The 13,231-nt window shown below is 36.0% G+C and overlaps 1 protein-coding gene across 1 annotated transcript in view; it reads left to right on the forward strand.

The window, feature by feature from the left end:
• The window catches only part of ADGRA3 (adhesion G protein-coupled receptor A3), a 132,642-nt gene that overhangs the window by 99,469 nt on the left and 19,942 nt on the right, over positions 1-13,231 (forward strand). The window contains exons 13-14 of the mRNA XM_043972774.1: positions 7,254-7,467; positions 7,728-7,936. Of these exons, the coding sequence (XP_043828709.1) occupies positions 7,254-7,467; positions 7,728-7,936 (423 nt within the window). The remainder of the gene's footprint in view (positions 1-7,253; positions 7,468-7,727; positions 7,937-13,231) is intronic.

A 13,231-nucleotide genomic window follows, 5' to 3' on the forward strand; every position in this document is an offset into this window, starting at 1 on the left:
CTTCTTTCCTGCCTTCCTTTCTTCCTTCCTTCCTTTTTTTCTTTCTTTTTTCTTTCTTCTTTCTTTCTTTCTTTCTTTCTTTCTTTCTTTCTTTCTTTCTTTCTTTCTTTCTTTCTTTCTTTCTTTCTTTCTTTCTTTCTTTCTTTCTTTCTTTCGTAATCATCAGGATCATTTTTCTTTTTGCATTTTAGACATCAGTTATATGACTGCAAAGTGTGGTCCTCAGTAAAGAATCATCCACAGAAGCCTATTTGTTCCCTTCATGTGTTTTCATCAAGAATTCCTTTGCTATGTGCAAAGAACATTCTCATTTTAATTCTAATTGTTACAATTACAGACTAACTATAATTATCTCATAGTATAACAGAGGAAATGTTACATACACAGATGACTGTAATACAAGAAAGACTTTTTAAGAGCAAAGGAGAAGTCCATCCAGGAAAAGTGTGGTGAGAGATGCAAAGAACAAGAAATCCTTTCTCTTTGGGGTCTTAAGGAAAAGTTTCATGGGAGAGAGAGCCACTGAGATAGGCCTTGAAGGAAACATGATTAGGAAATCAAGGCTATTGGAGGGGAGAAAACCATTGCAAAGATAAATTGAAATGTTTGAGGATTATATGCACTTTTTTCTCTCTTATATTAATAAAGATGAGTTCTCTTTGCAGTCAAAACTTCATTTATCATTTATAAAGTTGTTGTTCAGTTGTGTTTTACTTTGTGCCTCCATTTGGGGTTTTCTTGGGAGGGATACTGGAGTGGTTTGCCATTTCCTTCTTCAGCTTATTTTATAGATAAGGAAACTGAGGCAGGCTTAGGTGACTTACCCAGGATCACATAGCAAGTGTGAGAACAGATTGGAACTCTTATCATCTTGACTCCAGGCCCAGTGTTCTATCTACTGCACCACTTAGCTACCCTATAAATTAGGAAGTATCTGTGACTTAATCCTATATTATCTCTTTTAATCTAAGCTAAGTACAGTAGAGGAAACATATTGATAAGTCAACATGTTATAAAAGTTAGTATTCAAAATAATGTAGGCATATTTTTCTACTCTTTAAAAAAAATCATGATTCTAGAATTAGGCCAGACTTTGGGGATTTTATAGATAAGGAATTGTAGGTGTAGGAAGGTTCTGACTTGCCTTTGATCACGTAGGTATTGTTACAGAGCCAAAACTAAAATCTAGGTCTCCTGACTCCCAGTCCAGTACTCTAAATGGCCTTTTTAAATGTAAACAAGATTTCTATGTTTTCTAGTGTAAAAGTCAGATATCAATATATATATAAAAAGCTCTGATCATTATTTTCCTAAGGTTTGTTAAATTCTAGTAACATTTTCAATGCAATTGTGAGAAAATAATTATTAATAATTGATAGGGATTAGTCCTTTCTCCTTCTTACTCTGGAAAGTCCAGTGATCCTAGAGAAACTTCATCAAATCTCATCTAGGACAAAACCAAGGGAACAAAAGGAATGGAGATAGATTCTTCTGTCTAGATTGCCAAAGGGCTGATGGGATTAAACCACACCTAGGTAATGGATTTTGCCTTGAGCAACTTGAGTGAGGGGTTTTTTGCATTTCTTTCCCTGATGTCATCTCTAGAGTTCATTGTAATATAGACCATCTTCAAGTCTTATCAACCAATATATTTGAAATAATGCTAACCAGTTAAATTTGTTTGATGTATAATGACTCAATTAGCTTTGGTCAATGTATAATTAATTACCTGCCTCTATCAAAAGAGGAAAGAAAAGCCCTTGGAAGACACAAGGGCTTCTGGGGAGTATTTAAGACCACATGGTCTCTATCTTGGGCTTGCCTGTCTGCTCTCTTCCCCACTTTCTCTCTCTCACTCTCTTCCTCCCTCCCTTTCTCCTTCCCCCCTACCCCTTCCTTGATCTAATTGGTGTGCTGAATCTCTCTCTGCCTCCACCACTCAGCTTGAGATCTTGAGAAATTAGGGAGACTTGTGATCAATCCTTTACTGATATAATATTGATAAATTAATAATACACTTACCCAAAACGGGTGTCTATAGTAATTAATTTTCAGTGTAACACAAATCAATGCAGCTGTTTAATAATTTGTCTTTTTGATGTAAGTTTTTGTTGATATCTTCTGTTTCTTACATCATCAGTTATCCTAAGTATACATCCTCTTACCCTTCACAGTTATACCATTTAACAAGTAGCTTATCTGTCTTGGCCCGGATAAACTTCCATTGGCTGGAGCCAGGGTCTCTATGATGCTGGAAAAGTGCTGGGGGCTGTGGGGAGATGTTGGGTCCTTGAGTCTGCTAGTGCAGCCTTCCTGCCAGTAGCATTGAAGATGCTGAGTGATCTTGGAGTCAAGTATCAGTTCACACTTTTTGTTTGCTTTTGGATTCTAGTAATCCTAGACTATGGAGACAGGTGAAGTTGCTTTATCTTTAGTCCACAGTTTCTGCTTTGGAGAGATTTGAGAGGTCATGGGGATCAGAGGAAATGCCTAGTCTGCTAATTGCTCACATAACCCTGAAGTCTTAATAATTAGTCTTCATTGATATTTGTTGAAAATAGAGCACGTTTTGTTAAGAGATTTAATGTAACATACATTACAATATTCCTTTAATTCTGGTGTCAAAAAAAAAGTTATGCAAGGTAAACTGGATTAAATTTTACAAATAAAATACCTTGTGATTTCATTGATATGCCTACTTTTACCATGTAGGTATCAACTTAGTATTTTAGTAGCCAGCACAAATTGCTGTCGTGCTCTAAAATTCATTACCTGTTGTCCAGCATTCTGGTGATAAGCCCATCTCACTTTAGTTAGGCTGATTTTCATATGAGAAATGGACGTTGCTTTCTAAATGCTGCTAGTAAAGTAGACATTTCAAAGGTGATGTTTTAAAGTTCTTTAAAGTTCTTGTTCTCTTGAAATAATAATAGAAAACATTTGGAAAGGCAGCTTTATTATCCAAATAAAGATCAACATGCAAATTTTAACTTCTTTTAATTACACTCATTGTTACTAAAGCACCCATAGCTGTAACCCTTTCCGTTACTCAAATCTATTTTTAAATGTACCTATTATTAATACAATATGCGTTGGTTGGGAAGTATGTGAGCATGCCCAAAGTCCTAGCACTAGAGAGATATAATCATAATTTTTTTTAAATTAAAATTTGTCTTAGTTTTCCATATATGCTCTGCAGTCAGTATTAGAGTGAAAGTTTGCAAATATCTGCCTCTGAATCTTTAACAAAAAGTTTACAGTTTTCATTTGTAATATAAATTTATGCATCTGTGTCTGAGATTGGGTGAAAGTACATTTTTGTGGTAGTTTACTCCCTGTCACATTAAACTTTCATATTCCCTTATAATTTCATATGGTTAAGGATGTCCCTACAGAACATTGCTAATTATTTTTTCATGTCTTCTTTATCCTTGAATGTATCTACATCCTTATTGAACCTTTATTTAGATTGTTGGCAGGTACAACTCTAGGGTAAAATCTCTGCGAATTACTACCCACTAAGTAAAGTTATATTTGCTTTTATATGATCCAGCTCAAATATTGACTCCTTAAAGATATCTAGGCGTATCCTATTCAGTAACGGTCAATAAAACACGATCTGCATTACTTATTTACCACTCATGTAATGACACCACTTTGTTCTATTAACATGATTTATGTTTATGTTATTTTTCACCTCTACGTTTAACTTTCCTAAGTAGATTATAAGATCTTTGAGGACATGTATTATTATTTCATCTATTTTGTGTTACCTTAACAGGGATGTAGGGTAGTTTATCTTTTTTTTCTGGAATCTCAGCAATTCTTCACTATAGTCTTTATGGGGGCAGTAAGTTTTGGGGTTTTTTTTCCCTCTGAGATTGCTTACACACAGCTTATGAAAGTGGGGAAGGCTCAGACCTCAGGGCTGGTGCTTAGACATCCCATTATACTTCATTTGTAAAGCAGTGTATGTTGCAAGAAGGAGAACAAGAGAATCAAGGAATAAGTTCCTTTTGTGACAGATTAGTGTAGATCCAGCATGATTTTTCCTGTTACTGTTTTGAGTGGGACCCTGAAGAAGTCCTGTGCACCAGAGTATATGGAAGTCCACAGAGAAACATCTGTTGGAGGATGATTCTTCCTTCCAGGGCTGCTCAGGCAGCTGTGTCTTTAGAACACAACATCATAGGTGTAGTTCTACAAAGGGCCCATCCCCTTTTACAGCTGAAGAAACTGAGATCCGTGGGGTTTCAGTGACAACAGAACCTCCTCACTTAGGCAGAGGCAGGAAGTGGTAGAGGGTAACATGCACTTTATTCCTGGGACTCAGATCAGCTTTGCAGCATCAGTGTTCTGTGATGACAGCCTCCATATCTTCTGGACTAGTTCTTACTCTTAGTCAGATTTGTGCCAGAGATTGAAAGATTTATAGCACTAAGACATCATTAACATATCCCCCCCACACACACACGCTTTTCACAATGCTTGCATGCAGTAAATTTTTATTTTTTTAATTTAAAGAAAATAAACTTCTTTAAAGCCTCAGATGATGTTCTCCAGCCTGAGTGTCTTAGGATATGGTGACTCTTTCCTATTTACCTTATTTATACCTTTCATGATTTTATAGGCTTGAAGTATATTTTAATCTTTTCATTTTATCTTCATATAAAAATCATTATTGTATATTACTTTATTGGAAGCTTTTGAGACTTTCTAATAGTTTAAGCCATCTTTAATACTTTGTTACTACCCTTAAGAGCTTGGTGCCATCTACAGATGTGACAATTTCGTAGTTTCTTCAAGTTCAATTTAGGATGATAATATTCATTCTTAGCACTAATCCATAGGTTACTACTTACTGTTCATATTTGTCCAAGCAAAGAAGTAGCCATTTATCCTGTTTAAAGTATTTTTTTTCCTAGCATGATTTTAAAAAAAAATCCTTCCCAATTCTATGCCAACTGAAGGTTTAAAACAGTTTTGCTATAAATCTTTTTCAAAGGCTTTTTTGAAAGTCTGAATGAGCATTTCTCAAACAATTCACAGAACACCACAATTCCAGTAAGCAGTATAAGGAGTTCAGCCAAAACCTAACTACAAAGATAGACAACAGGCATATGGAGCAAGTCTGTCTTCTTTGCTAATTGTGTCAGTCATATGTATGCTTACATCCAATGCAAAGGACATTAGGTTGGTAAAACTGATTATGTGACTTGAAAGTGTGTTTCTTGTTTGTTCATTTAGAATTGGTCTTTGAGTGTATCCAGCAATGTATATCACACATTTTCTAAGATCAAAAGTTTGTGTAAAATAATAGGTATAAATATTACTTTAGTACATCAGTAGTTCTATGATCTCATGTATTACAAATTCCTTCCTTCCCCCTTCCCCCTTCCCCCCTTCCCCCCTTCCCTCCTTCCCTCCTTCCCTCCTTCCCTCCTTCCTTCCTTCCTTCCTTCCTTCCTTCCTTCCTTCCTTCCTTCCTTCCTTCCTTCCTTCCTTCCTTCCTTCCTTCCTTCCTTCCTTCCTTCCTTCCTTCCTTCCTTCCTTCCTTCCTTCCTTCCTTCCTTCCTTCCTTCCTTCCCTTCCTTCCCTTCCTTCCCTTCCTTCCCTCCCTCCCTCCCTTCTATGACTTTTCCTCATATCCTCCTATAAGATTTCCATAAAGTTTTTAATTTTGTTATAAAATCAGAAGCATTTTTGTTAATAGAACATTAGAAAAATGATCATGCATAGAGGTCTTCAGTTCATTCATCTAGTAAGCCTATTGATTCAGTCTTCCCTCTTACTAGCATCTCTACCTTCCACAAAATATTCCACCCTGCAGAGAAGATCATTTGAAGGGCCACGGGGAAATTGTTAGCAGTTTTGAAGTGTTTGCCAACAGTATAGATCTTACTGATCAACTCCTCCATGCAGATAATTCCATATTTACCAAGAGATTTTTCAATAAGGGCACTTATAGTCAGGACAGTTCTGCTTATTGATCTTGCCATAACTACATTTGTAAATCAAATCCTTCACAAACATCATTAGAATGTTGTACAATGCCTGTTGAGCTTCACAAAAGTACTGTTGAAGATTTGGCAAAGACATGAAAGCTGCAATACTTTATGAACCTTGAGCTAATACCATTGATACCTCTTAATTCTTTTTGGGGACTGCGGGGGTGGGCAATGAGGGTTGAGTGACTTGCCCAGGGTCATACAGCTAGTAAGTGTCAAGTGTCTGAGGCCATATTTGAACTCGGGTCTTCCTCAATCCAGGACTGGTGCTTTATCTACTACACCACCTAGCTGCCCCCAATACCTCTAATTCTGATGGTAAAAGCTAATTTGGGTTCAGCCAGTACATAGCAGTTGTTAGCTTTGTATGCCAAGTCTAGCCAGTTGTATTTTACTTTTATACATTTGTCTACATTCCTTATGTGTAGGTTTTAGTTTTTTCATACATAGTCTAGCATTCTTTATGTTTTGATTTTCCCATGTGAATTGTTAGGCTTATCCCTTTTGAAAAGTAGTGACTCTTTAATTTTCTGGTACTTGATATAATCAGCATACTGTTACCTACAAATGAGAGGTGCTCACCAGAATCTCTTTTCCATTTGCATTTTTTCACTGACCATCCTTCATAACCTTTGGTGAGCATATGCCACTGTTTTATGCCTCTTGTCATATTGAGAATATATAGTAAAGCAGGGTAGGTTTTTGTTTTTGGTTCAAGGATTTTTTGAGTTCATTTTTATTGCATATTTTGTTTTTGTTCCTCTCCCCCCTCCCCCACCCCCTCCCCTGCCACACACACACTATCCATGTAAAATTCAGATCTATCATTATCACTGAATTTCCTGATCAGTTTAGATGTTGTTGGTGGTAGTTGGTGTTTGTTTAGTTGTTAGTGTGGTCTCCTCCAGGAAGGAATTTATACTATAATGGGGGAAAAAAATCAAACTTAAGAGTATGAAAGAGAGAATTAATTTTGAGGTATGTATCTTAATTCTTGGAGAGTTTTCATTTCTTCCTCCTAGTATAGTTGCACACAGTAGAGTCTTTTGACCTGTTTTTATTCCATGTTTCTCCTTCAATTTGGATATCAAATTCAATATGGCTCTTTAAAAAAAAAAGCCCTTTTTTTAAAAAAAAAAGGTTTTGTTTAACATGAAGTTTGAAAACTTGAAATGTGACATTGAAGGAATAACTATTTTCTTTCTAAGATACTAATAATAACCTTTAAAATATTTTGTTTTTTAGAATACTGTCGTGGAGGCATCTATTCAGCTTCCTCCCTCCCTTTTTTCACCGAAGCATAAAAGGGAAACCAGACTAGCTGATGATTCTGTTTACAAGCTTCAACTTATTGCATTCCGCAATGGAAAGCTTTTTCCAGCAACAGGCAATTCAACAAATCTGGCTGATGATGGAAAGCGGCGGACAGTCGTCACCCCTGTGATTCTCACCAAAATGGGTTTGTTCTGGACAAATATTACTATTTAATTATTATCTGTTAGAACTTTTAGGTATTTTTATACAAAATAAATTCCAAGCTGATACCCAGTTTACCTGCCCAATAAAGTAATTCACCAGCTATAACAATGTGACTTTATAACTTAGGCTCCAAAATAATGTTTCATGTTCAACACTATTTAATAACTCAGCAAATTCCAGATTTTACACAGTTTAGCACATAAGCTGTTTTTTTAAACTCTTATATTTTTCTTTCACCAGATGGAATAAATATAGATACTCAACACATTCCTATTAATGTTACATTACGTCGAATTGCACATGGAGCAGATGCTGTTGCAGCCCAATGGGATTTTGATTTGCTGAATGGACAAGGGGGCTGGAAGTCAGATGGCTGCCACATCCTCTCTTCAGATGAAAATGTTACAACAGTTCAGTGCTACTCTCTCACGAGTTATGCAGTGCTAATGGTATGGCCTTTTAACATTTTCTGTGTGAAAACTAACATTGAACACTTGAGTTTTATTTTGCCTCAGACTTCATAAGGTGCTTTTTAAAAATCCTAAAATGACCTATTTGATTATTTAAGAGTGCTTGTTCAGTGCAGTTGAAAGGGAAATTGAGTTATTTCTAAGTGTGCTTGAGAAGTACACTGGAATTCATGTAAAGATAGGAAGCTTGACTAAATTAAAAATAGAAATTGCATTAGTAATCTATAATAAATGAACTAGTATATTAAGTAAGATAGCAGTTTTATAGACCTAGAAGATTCAGTGTCTCCCCAGAAGTATCTCTCATTTGTTGAGCTTGTGAACACCCTCCATTGGGACAGATTATAACCATTTATAACTTAAAAGTTTTAGAATGAATGAAAGAAGAAAGCATTTGTTAAAGGCTTACTATGTGCAAAGGCATTGTAAGCACTGGGAATACAAATAGAAGTAAGAAAGTCTCTGCTCTCAAGGAACTCATATCCTAATAGGGAAAGCAATAAATAAGGAAGGTTTTAGCTACAAGTCAGAGGGAAAGACCCCATCATTCTTAGGCTGCAGCAGAAAAGCAGATGTCAGTGCCTCTTTTTTCATGTCATTTCCACTGATGAAATTCTGTCGGTTTCTGATGTTCACGCACTTAATGATGCTAAGGACTTTGGTGGCATGAACTTTCTTTTCTGAGCATTCAGTAGGTATGGATTGGTTACCAAGCTGCATCTCCCCAGAGGCTTCTTTAGGATGACAGCTATGTACCCTGGGCTAGAAGTGTTGTTATTCCCAAGGCTCTTAGGTTCAGGGCCCTGAGCTATCTCTGTCAGGATGTGAGGGAAGATGATGGCCAGGGTGGTGGAGGTTTGGCTTGCTTGGCACATGCTGCCTCCTGTCTCTTCCTCAGGAAGCTTTCTTGCTCCAGCTAGGCTGCTTTTGGTTGGTAGTTGTTGGGAGCAGATATCCCCTTCTCCACAAGAGCCCCTCCATAGACGGTGGCTGTGAGGACTGAGCAGGAATCATAACTGGTGATGTGGAGAGTGGTAGTACCCTTAAGATTTCCATCCTCATCTGCCTTTTGGCATCAGTTGGTCAGCAGTTGTTGGTGGTGATAAGGTGGCCCTTTCTCCACAAGGATTTCTGTTCTCAGTGCTGGCTGCAGTTGCTGGGCCAGAAACAGTTCTATCGGTTTTGGGGACGTTGCTTTTCCTAAAGTGCTTGGTTTGAGGGTCCTGAGCCTTCTCCATCAGGGTCTGAGTAAAGGTAACGGTCAAGGTTGGTGGTGGTCTTTGGCACTTCCTGCCTCCTGTCGAGTGTCCTGCCTAGGGCAGCTTGCTTGCCCAGTGGGTGGCAGTTGGGTCACAATTGGTAGAGATCGCTGGCACCTTCCCCACAGGATCCGTCTCTCTAGATGAAAGTTCTGAGGGCTGGGGTGGGAAATAAAAAGGTTGGACTGTAAAACATTTATTTAGTATTGAGTCCAAGGCTTCCTAACTTTGAGTGCAACTGTCTTGTCTACCACACGATGGTGTTTTTGTGCTATCAGTTTAAACGTGAGAAAACTGAGACTCAGAGAGATTAAACTTCCCCTAGAAATTTGTAGTTAATTTTTGGCCAAACTAAGGCTAGATTGTATTTTGCCACATAATTGTTAAGTTTTCTTTTGAAATTTAAACTAATAGTGGTTATTTCTATTCAAGAGCTACAGGTAGCAATAATGCAGCATACAATGCATTTTTGATGACAGTTGAACCTGTCTTGAGTTATGGTCTATTGTTCTAACCTTTTGTTGGTTTATTCATGGGTCCCTGGAGCTCTTTAATTAGTGTTTTTGGTTAAGCTATTTATTTACTGATCTGCATGAATGCATTTTTACATTGAAGAAGAGAATATAGTTCCAATTCTCTTACAACTTACTGAAAATTAGTATATTTTAGGTTGTTGTAATTGTTAGAAGAAAGTTTTGTACTTAGGGCTTTTTTAGACAGGTATATATGTGGTAGTAATTGGGAGTGGGGAGATGGTTTTTTAATGAACAAAAACCTCCTGTATTTCTAAAGGTATTTTTTAGAAATGAATGGTTTGAAGCTAATGGGAGAAGGACTGGAGCTTTCCATGACTAAATCTGATATTCTCTTTTTCTGACTTCTAATGAATGTTAAGCAAAAAAATGAAAGGAATTTTTGCAAAGAAAAATGACTAGATTCTTTTTTCTTTCCTTAAATTCTGTTCTTTTCCACTTAAAACACAGACTCACAGACATATATACTCACTCACAACTAGACATAGTCTGAAAATATTGAATTTTGCCCATTTCCCCCTGCATTCTTGGCCCTATTTGCTTCCAGTTTTTCTCCCTTTTTGGTCTAAGCTGGCTTGTTACTTAAAAGTGTTACTCATTTGTCTAGTCAGTGATAGAGTATGAGGTCTTTAGTATATTATACATGGCGTGGCCATAAAGTAATGAGACGTTTCAAAAAGGTACACTTAGAAAGCAGTCTTATTGCTTCATGATCACAACAGAAATTGTCATGAGAAGCATTTCCTCTTTTAAGATTCGAATTTCTCAGGACATATATGATTTAAGTGTGACATGCTATATATTAATAAAATAAAAATAATGAAAGAGAAATAGTAGTGGAAAACAGAAAATCCTTTCAGATTTGCACAGGAGTTTAATGGAAAAAATAAAAAGTATGAAATATGGATTATGAAGAAAAATTTTCAAACTTAAATGCCATTGGCCTGATAAACTATAACTTGAGTTTTTCTCATTTAATCTTTCATGAATTTAATGTTTCTATTTTTGAACTTCTGAGCGATTGTTTAAACCCTTTTAATTAGTTTAATCCTTTTCTGAAAGGACTAGACCGTTCTTTGATCCTGCGTATTTACATTTAATCTTTCTTTAGTGTGTAATGCAGTATTCTTTAAAGCTAAAATACACTAGCAAATGTTATTTATATTTAGGGAAGGCTTCCTATTAATTTTTCTTAAATATAACTGTGCCACCCAGAGGCAACAAGGTGATATACATCAAGAGTATTCAGAAAATAATATCAGCCGTCCCTTATAATTTAGGCAATGGTATCATTATGAAAAACATTTTTAAGTTGCTGTTTCCCAAAATAATTATCATCAAGATTTTAAATCCATAAGGATAAAAGGTTTTACATAATGTTGAAGTAATATTACAAAAGTATTTTTTAACTTTGAGATGTAACCCCATAATTTTTGTTTTTGTTTTTTCTTATTTTAAAATCTTTTTGCACAAGTAAAAGTTTTTCATGAGTATTATTTGAGCATACAGTTTTATTGAACAAATTATTTTCCATTTTCTGACATAACATAGGAAAATACTTTCCGATGAATTCTGTTAATTGGAAAATTCAGTAAAATAGGTTCATATACTCATACACTCCTATCCACAAAAGAATTAATCTCTTTAAAAAATGTTTTGGTTTAGATTGGTATTTATAAGCCAGAGTGTAAGAGAAAGGTCGGAATTGTGAATGCAGAAAATTTGGACAGGTATGCTCAGAAACTGTCATAGGGACTGGGGTTTGGGAAATGGAGGAGAAAAAATGGCGTAGTTAATTAACAGAGGCCGCTTGGACCTCCAGAGTCTTGGGCACATCTCTTATCAAGTCAAAATAACAGGCATTTATTGGGCATTTGGCAGTGCCAGGCCCTGCGCTTAGTGCTGGGAATAAAGAGAAAAGGCAAAAACAGCCCTTGCCCTCAAGGAGTCTCCTCACAATTTGATGGAGCAGGCATGTATAATTTACTAACTCTATCTCTATTGTTCTGGTATTTTTCTATGCATTCATACAGTCTCCCTCTAATACTTGCAGTGTAAGGCTTCCTAATCTCTGACTGTTGAAATAATTTTTTCTTCAAAACATTTTACATGAGAGCTAAGGCTCTCAATGAAGTCTTCCCTGAAAATCCCAGCTGATGCTGATCTTCCCACCTCAGATTTTCCAATGACCCTTATTCTCTCTTCTCTTTTCACATTTATCTTGTATCTTAATTGTTTTTTGTTTAAATTGTAACCTTTGAAGTAGAACTGTGGTATTTTTTTTATCTTCATATCCCTAGCACCTTCATTTCTATGGCTCATTGCCCTGCTGCACGTGTTTATTGAATTGAATTTGTTGAATTTAGATAACTATTTTTAAAGATCTCTTTAAATATAGAGAGCATTTTCTTGTGTCTCTAATGATGTCCAATATCCTTTTCTTCCTTGAAATTCACGTTGTGAAAGTAGTTCTCAGACTTTCTTTGCTCTCTATTGAGAAAATGAATGTTAAAAGCTGCCTTTCCCCCATATCCCTAATTCAGTAAGAAAATCAATCTTAGGGAAAATAAAAACAAAACCTTAAAACATTTCAGAATTTATTTTCTCTATGTTTGTGTCTTTAGGTTTCTTTTTCCGTTTGTGACACATATTATTTCTTATCCTGGTGAGCAAAAAATACTATATGAGATGTTATTACCTTTCCATGGATTTTCATAATTAACTTTATTATGAATGTAATAGTGATTCAAATGGCACAGTGCTATAAATTAATCCCTAGAGTTAAACATATCTTGTGGATTTTGCAGTCTGTTTCCTTTTTTAAAAATAGAAACTGTATAGAGCCGCAGATACTATGGGTTCTTCCATTTTTAGGAGTCTTTATACATTCATATTATTAATTGCTTATTGAGGCAGCTAGGTGGCATAGGAAGTAGATGCTGGGCTTGGAGTGAGGAAGACCTGAGTTCAAATTCAGCCTCATACCTTCCATTTGCCTCAGTTTCCTCATCTGTAAAATGTGGATAATAATAGTACCCACCTCACAAGGTTGTCAAAGAATCAAAAGAGATTATATTTGTAAAGCTTTTAGCATAGTGCCTGACTCATACTAGGAGCTTAGTAAATAGTAGTTTCCTTCCTTTCCAAATTTTCTGGGTCTATCCAAATATGATGTCACTTGTCACTCTTAGGAGAGGATTCCATTTTCCAGTTTTTACAGTAGTTAAGGTTTTTCCCTTGTTCTAACTATAGTAATTAATTCTGTTGTGTAGAAGAATGAATAATTCACTGCTTGATTAACTACTAGGATTATACAGTCCCTTTAGAGTCAGTATCCCCCCCCCCCCTTTAAAAACAAGGTACCAGAGCTAGGTAGAGTTTTCAAGATAAACCAACTCTATACATACATACATACATACATACATGCATGCATACATACACGTAGTTTTGCTTTGCATTAGAAGTATTACCTTTAACAGTTA

The sequence above is a fragment of the Dromiciops gliroides genome, chromosome 6 (genome assembly GCF_019393635.1).
Source record: "Dromiciops gliroides isolate mDroGli1 chromosome 6, mDroGli1.pri, whole genome shotgun sequence".
NCBI classification, from domain to species: domain Eukaryota; kingdom Metazoa; phylum Chordata; class Mammalia; order Microbiotheria; family Microbiotheriidae; genus Dromiciops; species Dromiciops gliroides.